The sequence below is a fragment of the Hyperolius riggenbachi genome, chromosome 10, assembly GCF_040937935.1.
Source record: "Hyperolius riggenbachi isolate aHypRig1 chromosome 10, aHypRig1.pri, whole genome shotgun sequence".
In the NCBI taxonomy this organism is placed as follows: domain Eukaryota; kingdom Metazoa; phylum Chordata; class Amphibia; order Anura; family Hyperoliidae; genus Hyperolius; species Hyperolius riggenbachi.
In genome coordinates, this window is record NC_090655.1 from 143608989 (window position 1) to 143621239 (window position 12251).

General features: G+C 42.2%; 1 protein-coding gene across 4 annotated transcripts in view; it reads right to left on the minus strand.

Moving 5' to 3' along the window:
• Positions 1-12251, minus strand: part of GRID1 (glutamate ionotropic receptor delta type subunit 1) — a 1791150-nt gene that overhangs the window by 58476 nt on the left and 1720423 nt on the right. For all 4 annotated transcript variants that reach the window (XM_068258558.1, XM_068258555.1, XM_068258556.1 and 1 more), the window contains one exon: positions 7547-7713. In XM_068258558.1, the coding sequence (XP_068114659.1) occupies positions 7547-7713 (167 nt within the window). The remainder of the gene's footprint in view (positions 1-7546; positions 7714-12251) is intronic.

The window sequence follows — 12251 nt, forward strand, 5'->3', positions numbered from 1 at the left end:
GGCAAATTGGGACTGCTCTGGCCACAGGTCAAGCCTGCGCACCCAGTAGTCCAAGGGTTCATCACTGCTTATAGTGTCTACATCCACACTTAAGGCCAGGTAGTTGGCTACCTGCCGATTCAGGCGTTGGTGGAGGGTGGATCCGGAAGGGCTAAGGCAAGACGTTGGACTAAATAATTTCCGCATGTCCGACATCACCATGAGATCGCTGGAGCGTCCTGTCCTTGCCTGCGTGGACATGGAAGAAGGATTACTGGCAGTGGTATCTTTATTGCGTTGTGCTGTAACATCACCCTTATACGCATTGTAAAGCACACTTGCCAGCTTGTTCTGCATGTGCTGCATCCTTTCTGCCTTCAGGTGAGTTGGTAACATGTCCGCCACCCAGTACTGGTCATTCCCCTTGAGTTTTTTATACGGGGGTCCTTCAACAGGCTGGAAGGTGGACAGCATGAAAGAGGGCATCTGCACAAAGTTGGATCACGACGTACTATCCATCTCCTCTTGCTCTTCCTCAGTGAGTTCAGGTAAGTCCTCCTCCTCCCCCCAGCCCCTGCCGCCGCCTCCTCCTCCACCAAAGAAAAACCTTCCTCATCATCAGAGTTTGACTCTTCTTCCCCACACGACTCTTCCTCCTCCTCCCCCTCTGTGCTGCTGCAGGTGTTGAGGAAACATCTGGTTCTGATGTAAATTGCTCCCACAACTGTCCCTGTCATAACTGTTCCTCTTCACGCTCCTCCACAGCTTGATCCACCACTCTACGCATGGCACGCTCCAGGAAGTAAGCGTACGGGATTAAGTCGTTGATGTTGCCTTCACTGCGACTCACCAGGTTGGTCACCTCCTCAAACGGCCGCATGAGCCTCCATGCATTTCGCATCAGTGTCCAGTTCGGGGGCCAGAACATCCCCATCTCCCCAGATTGTGTCCTTTTACTGAAATTGTAGAGGTACTGGGTGACGGCTTTCTCCTGTTCTAGCAGGCGAGAGAACATGACCAGGGTCGAATTCCAGTGAGTCGGGCTATCACATATCAAGCGTCTCACCGGCAAGTTGTTTCTCCGCTGAATGTCCACAAAGCGTGCCATGGCCGTGTAAGACCGCCTGAAATGCCCACACAACTTCCTGGCCTGCTTCAGAACGTCCTCTAAGTCTGGGTACTTTGACACAAATCTTTGAATGACTAGATTCAGCACATGTGCCATGCAGGGTACATGTGTCAGCTTTCCCAAATTCAAAGCGGAAAGGAGATTGCTGCCGTTGTCACACACCACGTTGCCGATCTCAAGCATGTGCGGGGTCAGCCACTGATCCACCTGTTTGTTAAGAGCAGCCAGGAGAGCTGCTCCAGTGTGACTCTCCGCTTTGAGGAAAGACATGTCTAAGATGGTGTGACACCGTCGTACCTGGCATGCAGCATAGGCCCTGGGGAGATGGGGCTGTATAGCTGGAGAGAAGATCGCGGCACCAGCCAAGGAGGAGGAGGAGGAGGATGACGACAGTGAAGAGGATGTAGCAGGCAGAGAGGAGGTGGCAGGAGACCTGCCTGCAAGCCATGGAGGTGTCACAAGTTGGTCTGCTGCACAGCCACGTACACCCTGCTGGGCTGTGTAAGTACTGTAGCGGCCCTGACCGTGCTTGGCAGACCAGGCATCCGTGGTCAGGTGGACCCTTCAAGCAATGCTGTGTGCCTGAGATGACACCACCTGCCTCTCCACTTCACGGTGCAGTTTGGGTATCGCCTTTTTAGAGGAATAATTGCGGCCTGGCATCTTCCACTGTGGTGTCCTAATGGCCACAAATTTATGGAAGCCCTCAGAGTCCACCAGCTTGTATGGTATTGCTAGCGAGCTAACAGTTCCGCCACGCCAGCTGTCAGATGTCAGGCAAGGGGGTGACTGGCAGAAATTGGCTTCTTCCGCTCAAAGATTTCCTTCACAGGCACCTGGCTGCTGTGGGCAGAGGAGCAGGAATCGCTCAAGGGCAGAGGCAGAGTGGAGGAGGGTGGCTGTGAAGGTGCAAGGGAGAAAGCGGCTGAAGATGCTGCATCTGAAGGAGGAAGAGGAGAAGGAGGGTGGCTTTTATTTTGTGTGCTGCTTTTGCTCAAGTGCTCTTCCCATTGCAGTTTGTGCCTTTTCTCCATGTGCCTTCGTAAGGCACTTGTCCCTACGTGAGGGTTGGCCTTTCCACGGCTCAATTTTTGGAGGCAGAGACAACAGATGGCATGGCTCTGATCTGAGGCAGACACATTAACACATTTCCAAACCGCTGAGCTCCCCTGGGGTGATGGCACTATGGGGACATCAGCAGCTGAAGTTGAAGGGCATGTTGGCTGGCTGTACATAGGTGGCAATACATGGCGCCGGACACTGCCACCAGCTGTTTCTGAAGACGAGCTCCCCCTGCTTCTTTCAGGAACTCGTCTCCTCCTACTCCTCTCTGACTCCCCCTCTGAACTGTCCCCTTGGTGATCTTGTCTCTTAGGAACCCATGTGGGATCCATATCATTATAATCATCCTGCCCAGCTTCGCTTGCCTCAGACACCTCCAAAACTGCACCAACAGCAGGTACTTCATCATCATCCTCCTCACACATTATGTCCATAGTGTCGCCTACCTCAGACATATGAAGTGGTGTAACTTGCTTAGCGCCTTCATCTTGTTGTTGCAGTAGTGGCTGTGAATCAGTGATTTCACCACCAAATAACTCCTGCGAAGTGTCAAATGCAGTGGATGTGGTGCTTGTAGTAGTGTTGGTGGCTGCGGAAGATGAGGTGTTCTGTGTTAAATAGTCAACCACATCCTGACAATCTTTGGAGTTGAAGTTCTTCTGAGCACTGTACTTTGGGCCAGGACTGCACGATATCACATCAACACGACCTTGCACAGACCTGTCGGATGGCCTTCCTCTGGGTCTGCCTCTACCTCTTCCTCTACCTGTTTTGTCCATTTTGTCCGTATCGGGGGGGGGGGGATGAAGTGAAAGGTATTCATTGACTTGACTAATACAATGTGCAGTCACACAGGTGCAGTTAACAGATATGCACGGAGTGGTATATCACACTGCGTGCACTCATGTAGGTAGGTGTATATCACACTGTGTGCACTCACGTAGGTAGGTGTATATCACACTGCGTGCACTCACGTAGGTAGGTGGGTGCACTGAACACAACAGGTAGGTATATGCAGTGATGAGGTGGGTTCACTGAACACAACAGGTAGGTATATGCAGTGATGAGGTGGGTTCACTGAACACAACAGGTAGGTATATGCAGTGATGAGGTGGGTTCACTGAACACAACAGGTAAGTATATGCAGTGATGAGGTGGGTGCACTCAACACAACAGGTAGATATATGCAGTGATGAGGTGGGTTCACTGAACACAACAGGTAGGTATATGCAGTGATGAGTATTACAATGTGCACCTGTCACACACACAGGTAGTCACTGAATGTGCTGGGCCTGGCAGTGGCACACACACAGTATGAATTAGCAAGGCTGTCTATGCAACACAAGTGTCAGTGGGACACACAGAAAAAGAATAGATCACAAGAACAAGATTAGCTCTCAAAAGAGCTGTTGTGAGGTGCTATTTTAGCAATAAAAATCAGCAAGGAGCAAGCTAACAAGCCTACAAGAGCCTAACTAATTCCCTATGAGAGAGTCTGATGCAGCTGTCCCTTCTCTAATTAATGCAGGCACACAAGTGAGTGTAATGGCCGGCGGGGCCTTCTTTTTATAAGGGGGGGAAGTGGCTCCAGGAGAGAGTGTAGCCTGATTGGCTACAATGTCCCTAATGGTGCACTATGGGTGCTAACCGAATTTCCGGAAAAGTTTGCTTTAGATGGCGAACGCGAACTACCGGAAGTTCGCCGGGAACCGTTTTCCGGCTAACCGTTCGGGCCATCTCTAGTCTTAGCACAGATGCTGCAAGCAATGATTTTCAAAACCGGATACTTCCGGAGCACAATATGTGTGAAAATCTCTATAGACTTCCATTCCTTTTACAGCCCATTGTGATAAAATAGGGTAACGTAAAGCAGGTTTAAGCTGTAAGTGTAAAACTGGTCTCAAGGTTTTTTCCTGCAGTAGGCTGCTGCCTTAACCTTTGTTGTGTAAAGACCAATTACTGCTGAGCTTCTGGACACGCCTGTTCCTTTTTAACCTGTACCCGATCTGTAACCCTGATTCTCCTTGTTCTGACCATTGCATTGAGTATATTGATGTTTCTGTACCATGTATCGTTGTATGTTTTATGTATTTGTTCTTTGTTTAGTTACATAGTTATAATTAACCACTTCAGGATCACAGGTTTTTTCCCTTAAAAACCAAAACATCTTTCACATTTCAGCACTCCTCCCATTCATTCAGTGATAACTTTATTGTTACTTATCACACTGAAATGATCTATATATAGTTTTTTTCGCCACAAATTATGCTTTCTTTGGGTGGTAGTTTTTGCTATGAATTATTTTTTTTTATATGTATTGTAAAAGGAATAATAGGAAAAATAGAAAAAAAATATTATTTCTCAGTTTTCAGCCATTATAGTTTTAAAATAAAATGTGCTTTGGTACATAAAACCCACACATTTTATTTGCCCATTTGTCTGGTTTATTGCAACGTTTAAATTGTGTCCCTTGTGCAATGTATGGTGATAATATTTTATCTGGACATAAAGGAGCATTTTTCCATTTTTAATACCTTTTCACTTATTACAAGAACTTTTTTTTTGCAAAATTAACAGTGATATACTCTCATGACATCCGTATTAGAAAAGTCCCTAAGGTAACTATTTATGTAAAAAAATTAAATGATTTAATTTTTTTTAATTTTTTTTAACAAGTGTTTTATTTCTATAACTGTGGGGCAGGGTTGGAAGGGGTTAAAAGTAATAATAATAAACTTTCTATGGAAAACAGTATAGTGGCATAAATAGGTTTATTTTACTTTTTGTCCACAAGATGGTGCTACTGAGACCGTGTTTCTATTAATAGAACACAGCCGAACACGGAAGTGTCGGGTCTCAGAGCTTGTATCACATTTACAAGCTCTCCGAAGACATGGGAACGGTGATCGGGATTGAGAATCAAAAGATTCTCACATCCTGATCACAGATGGAGGGGGCTGCGATGGTGGATCGACGGTAAACAGCGCGGGGATCGTGAACACGACGGTAAGGCAGCAGTACGCATATCTACCCCTCTGATCCGCACGTGTAGTTTAAAGGGGGGTGGATATGCGTACCAAGGATCCTAAAGTGGTTAAGGTATTTGCTTATTATTATTGTTATTAATATGGCTATTATTATGGTTATTAATATTATTGTGGCTGTTTTGTTAGCTATTATTGCTCCACTTATGTTTGCTGTGTCTTCACTTTTATATAGAGAATTTATCTTTAATATATACACTATTGTTTGGTGTCTAATCTTCTTCATATTGCTTCAAATAGTGGTCATCCGTTTACTGCCTGTGCTGGTCATGAAATCACTCTCTTGCTAGATTACCCTATGCGTCAGTTCCATGCCATAGACAAATAATCAAAAAATGTTCTGACAAATTATCTGTCATATTTCAGTATTTACAGCTCTCTCAGTAATGAAAAAGTTTCCACACCATAAAGCAACAAAGCTGTAACTGTTGGTATTATATTCTTATGGCGGAATACTGTAGTTGCTTTACACTAGACATAAAAAAAATATAGTATAGCCTCCAAAGAGTTTCAGTTTCAAAAAAGCTATCAGATAATTATTTTTAAGCTCTTACAAACATTTGTATCATTCTTAAGCTGTCCACTAACGGTCCAATTTCTAGCGAAAAATCGTTCGGGCGATCAGAAATTCTGATCGGACGAAAAATCGTTCACTACACCATCAACTAACCAATCATTGTTTCCTATCTATCACGACCAAAATTCATTCGGGCGACATTTTTTTCACTCGTTCATAATCGATTGTGTCCACCAATAGAGATTATTTACAACGAATCCGATCAGTATTTCTGATCGCTCAAATGATTTTGTTAGAAATTGGACCGTAGTGTCCAGCTTTAGATTTCTGTTTTGCTGCTCTCCCAGAAAACTCACTTTTGTCTAACCTCTTTACATAAATAGTCCTCCTATAAAGACCAAAGCTAAGGGTGAGCAAATTTAAGTTTCTAGTACCTGATCCATTTGACCAGTAACTGTGCTGATTAGTGACTTGTATGGTCAGTTCAAGCTAACATGAGGACCTGGGTACAAGTTAACCACTGTGGGAACCACTGATCTGCAACACCTTTCACAAATAAAGAAGGGGACACAACAACCCCCTCCATGCAGCAGTAGGTGGTCTCTTTGTCCCCTCCACCCCACCCCCCAGATAGTACTGTTTTCAGGGCTTTGGAGCCGGATGACAGCCAGACCTCCCAAGGTTTCCATCCCCTAAGCTAATAGTTGTCCCCGGGTTCTTTTTTGCTAAAGAGGAGGGATGTCAAGCTTCAATCCTCAAGGGCATAGGTCCTCACACATTTTGGCACAGCTTAAATAAACTGATGGAACTGAATCAGAAAAGGGGTGCTTCATCCCGTAAAACACATTTTTCTATCTCTCCGTCCATCCTACATTAGCCTGTATATGTCCCTCAAGGACTGGTGTGCGACACCTGTGTGCTACAGAGAACTTGTAGCAGAGGGTACTTACCTGTTCAGTCAGTGCACTCCCTACTGTATCCTCCCATCTCCATCCACACAGCACCTGTTCTAGGTGATGGGTGTTTAGAGATGGAGACAGAAGGAAGGACACAGAAGGGAGTACACAGGTCAGACAGTTAAGTGTGTTCTGCTAATGCGAGTACACTACATGGCCCTGGAGGACCACTTGGGGAGAGACTTGAGAGACCCTCAGCTGGCTCTGGACAATTGCCCAGCATGGAAGCATCAACCCTGGTGACTTGCTAACACCAACTTCTCCAGGCAAAGCCTATTTGTATGTTAGAAGAATGTTTGCTCATCAAAAGTAACAGCAGCAAGGAGCCCTATATTCTAGATAAAATCTAGACATAGCACAGCATGACACCTTAATTTAATACAGATGCAAATATAACAGTTACTAGATATTCTAAAATAAAAATAAGAAGCAGGTCAGTTGGTTAGTTGCATGACTCACATCACTCACAATAAAGTTGTGGAATGTGTCTAAGAGGAATGCAGTACTAATTGTTTTTATATTTTATTTTTTTTTCACTTGCCAAGCATCAGAAACTTGCAGAAAGGGATCTTTAGCAGAGTATCCAAGGCTTGGTTTGGAAACCATTTTCATAATACTGTTCTTTTACGATGTAAAGAATCATTTTCTTGCTACACCATTTTGGAGGACAAGAACATTAAAGTGTGATAACACGATGTAAAGATTACCATTGGTTTTGGCCTTACAGAGTTTGGATGTCAGCTTCCACACTCCAAAATAGTTGAGAATCTGTGCAGTGCTGTCAGAATGAAGCATCATCTACTTTATTACAGTATAAAAGAGGTTAACCAGAGAACAAATGAAAGCAGGCTGGCATTACCTCTGGGAGAAAATATCTCTGTACGGGCTGCCATGTTGGAGCGCTACTCCATAGCCTTTGCTACTAATGCTGTTCCCGATGACAGTCACAGAGCATTCATCATCCGTTAGAGCTGCATACTCTACAACTGTCACATCCCATAAGAAAGCATAGTTTCCTTTCTTTGCCTGAAAGAAACAAAACATAGAAAGAGCAGAAACACATTAAACAGGGATTCAAAGTGCATTGTGTTTAGAACAATGAGAAGACAAGGCTTAAAATAACAACAAGTCATAAATAGAAGTTCTGGAGTGAGTGGCAGCTGTGCTTACAATTTAACGAGTAGCTGGAGCTTTTATGAAATGTTTATATATTTTATTGGAGTATCAGGTGGTCCACTTCTAAAACCTGTATTACTACTGGGCATCCTAACAAGGCCAGTATACACACAGAGTTAGACACTTCCTTCTGAAAAGCTGTAGTGACAGTATTTATGCCAATCAGTCACAACATTAATAGCAGTGACAGATGAAGAGAATAACATTGATTATCTTGTTACAATGGCACCTGTCACGGTGTAAGATGTGTTAGGCAGCAAGTGGAATGCCACTTTTTTTAGATGATGTCTTGGATGCGGTAACGATTGTCAAGTGTAAGAATTTGAGTGATTTGATAAGAGAGGAATGTGACTGCTAGATGACTGGGTCAGAATGTCTAAAAAAATGACAGGTTTTATGGATTGTTGCTGGTAAACAGAGTTTAGTAAGTACCAAAATAAGTTCAGGAAGTGAAAAGAATAAAAGGTTGTGGATGCCCAGGGCTAGATGATATGCATGTGGAGCACAGGCTAGCCCATGTGACCTGACCACCACACAGAAAAGTGACTGTAGTTCACATTTCTGATAAACATAATGCTGGCCATGACAATTATTTGCAGTATTTTTTCCTCCAACAATATGAGAACACTTAAGAAACAGAGGCTAATGAGTAGCGGAGGGGTTAGCTGCATGCAAGTGTGACCACCCTATGTACCAGTAAGCAGAAAAGGACACAGACCTTGGTTATTTACAGAAGCTATCCAAGGGGACCATGTCCTTTGAAAGTTTGTCAGTGTTATTAACATTAGCTAAGATATTTTCTGTTATCATTACTTCTGTTAGTTTCTGAAACACTGTAAGAGGGAAATGAAAGGTTGTATTCACAAATCAGCTAGATGCCCTTTTGCTTAATCCATAATGTGTTGAATTAACCTATGTAGAAATGTAATAACAGGTGTTTTGTCTTGCAGTTTTAATAACAGGTGTTTTGTCTTCCAGTTATACTTTATACTGGCTTAGGGAGAGGTTCAATCCCGTAATAGTCTGGCAATATTAGCAGCTCTTCAAGCAACATTTAAACAAATAACCAAAACAGAATCCCATTCATTGATCAAAGTCCCCCTGTCAATGATCACCGTCATCAATGAGATGCCTGCGGTCATTGTAATGAACAAAGTTACACTTACATGTATTACTTCCTGTTCGCATATGAACAGTATGCGCAGGAAGAAAATGCGTGAGGACATCTTGTGGCTATAGTAAAATTATACCTACATACATTTTTTTTTAATAAAAAGACACATATATAGAATTAAAATTAACCCCTTACCTCCCTCACACTCCCATAGTTTCCAAAATAAAACATTTGCATATATAAAAAAGACAATTAAAAAATACATAAATAATTACCTTAGGGACTGAACTTTTTATTATGTATGTAATGGAGTATATTACTGTTATTTTTGCAATAATGGACTTGTAATTAGTGATGGATGCAAAACGGAAAAATATACCTTTATTTCCAAATAAAATATTTTCGCCATACATTGTACTAGGGAAATATTTTAAATGCTGCATAACCGGGACAAATGGACAAATAATATTTGTGGGTTGTATCCACAGTAGAACATTTTATTCTAAAAGAAAAACTATAATGACAGAAGATTGAGAAATAACAATTTTGTTCAATTTTAAATAATTCTTAGCAAAATGTACCACCCAAAGAAAGCCTAAGTGGTGGGGGGAAAACAAGCTATAGATTCATTTAATTGTGATAAGTAGCTATAAAGTTTTTGCTGAATGAATGAGAGGAGTGCTGAGATGTGGAAATTGCTCTGGTTCAGAAGGGGAAAAAACCCTTAGTAGGGAAGTGGTTAATGATGCAACTGTATAAACCAGAAAACTGTCTGACTCCTTTGAACTGAAAAAATGTACTGGTCAGGATAATGAGCCAAGCGGGGAAGCCTTTATTATAAGGGCCAAGATGAGAAACAGAGGGACAGGTTAGCAACCAAGGGAGCAAAATGGACAATCATTCAGGCTCCAGGCAACATTTCGAAAAGTAACAGACCACATAATTCAAACGTTTCCCCAGAGAGAGTGGCTGGAGGAGGCCTGGTTACTGGAACAGTATCCCAGGCTCGTTGTGTGTATGAGAATCTCTGTGGCTGCAAGGGTAAAGCTGACAAGACCTCAGGGGGAAACACATTTAGGGCTTCCTATTGGGAGTGGCAAGGACAGAGAAAACAGAAATCCATATCTGTAGCTCAATGCTATCGTTGTTAAGGCTTAGGTGTCCAGTCTCATCAGGAGTCTTTTTACTATCAAGGAAGGGGCAAGATCCTGACAAATTTGGGCTGATTAAGGTACTCCTGGTAAAGCTGTAATGTTCCTACCAGCTGCAAGGGGCAAGTTCCGGTGTCCACTTGCAATAACTTTAAGACCCCATCCATAGGGAGTTCTGGGTTCCTTAGCTTAACCAGGAATCTGCACCATATATAAAGTTGCCTAATCTGCTTGTGGGAGGATGGTTGAAAATAAATTGAGGGTCATGGTAAGAACCGTGATGGACTTCGGTAGGTCTCTAATCCTTATATTCACCCTCTTGCTGCAATTTTGTAAATCCTTTAATTTAGACTCCAGCATCTCTATGTTCACTTTCTTGGCCATCTATTAGAACCTTATCGGAAATCAAGGTGGACAGTATTGCAATTTAATGCTTCAGGTCCTTTATCCAGGAACCAAGCTTACACTGCCTTTTGCCTTTAAAGTAGAAACTCTGTCTGCCTTCTTAATACTTGATTACCATGAGACTGGGCCTGTGGAGAGAATTGAGAGTCCAGCAATGAGACAGACTGTTTACAACTTGCTTTTTTGCTCCTTGAGCTCCTGGACATCTCAGACATAAGCCCCCATGTACAAGACATTCATAGGAGGTGTAACCTGCTTAACACAGAGTTCAGGATCAGAACATCTGTTCCCACTGGTGTCCTTGCATGTGCCCCACCTTTACAAGTTTGGAGTGAAGTGACATTACCATGGTGGCATATGGTGTATTTAAAATTTTAATCAGCAGCTAATAGATCAATTTAAAGTTTAGTCAGCAGCTATTGATAGCCAGAGTGCCACAGATATTTCACAAGAGCTGCAGAGCTTGCACTTAGTTCATGCAGTGTTGCAATCAGATTACTGTAACTACTGTGGACTGTGTGGCAGGGCTCTAGCAGTGATGCTGTGGAATGCAGAGCATATGAACTGGCAGCTCTGAAGAGGTTAATTAAAGGTCACCAGGAGCTGTGAAAGTAGCAGCCTTGACTGTTTAAATAGAAAAGCAAGGAACACAGACCCATGTGCATGACTGGCCACCTATTGTACTGCAGGGTTAGAAGAGATTCATTATCTTTGTGCTCTTTTGATTTCTTTGTGCTGCATTTATGACAGGGTCTCTTTGTAAAATTGTAACATAACTTTTCAGCATAACTAGGAAACACAGTATGGCCAGGGATGTGCAAGATCATTCTCTATCAAAACCATAAAAAATCCCAGCTCTACACAAATCTGTGGAGACTTTTTTTCTCAAACATATAAAGCTTTATTTACAAGAGTTCATTCAATGTTCATTTCCTGACTTTGGAAAGTAGTCAAACATTTATTAGTGAATATTTTTTTCCATATCAGTGTGATAAATAATAAGTACAAAGCAACAGATGGCTGAAGGATTAAATACAAAAGAATGTGAATTTACAGGCCCTGGCTTTCTTTGCTGTACATTTGCATAAATAATGCATGAACATGAATCCATCACCAGTGGCATGAATTATTTGAAGGTATAGGCTGCTTTATCAAACCAGAGAAGCTGTTCTAAACAAAGACGGGGGGAAAATACTGAATTAAACAGGTTTATTCTCTATATGCAGTTACTTCATAAAGAATTTGCTGGGCAACTGACATTAAAGGAAAATTATAGCTAAACTTGCTCGCGAGCTGCTCCTATGAGAGGAAGCATTATTATAAAATTAGCATATATAAAACACTTTGTTTTCCATGCACTAACAGAATGAATGACTTATTTATTTTGCAAACACTAATTGAACTCATAAAGGTAATAGCTTGCTAAGACCTGTTACAATGCTCTTTTATGTTCTGCAGCAACAAAGAAATGATGGTGTTAAGTTAAAGCAAACCTGTATAAAAATGTGCTGAATAAGTTAAATGTGTATACAAATTTAATGAAGAATAAGAAAAGGACTTGCTTGATTTTTTTTTTTGTGGCCTGTGGATTCATATTTGAAACATCTGACTAATTAATGTAGCTGCAGGTCTTTGCATTTAACCTTTTTAAGTTACGTGAAAATTGCTTACATGTTACCCTGAAATATTTGTTTTTCTTCCAATGATCAATTAAAACA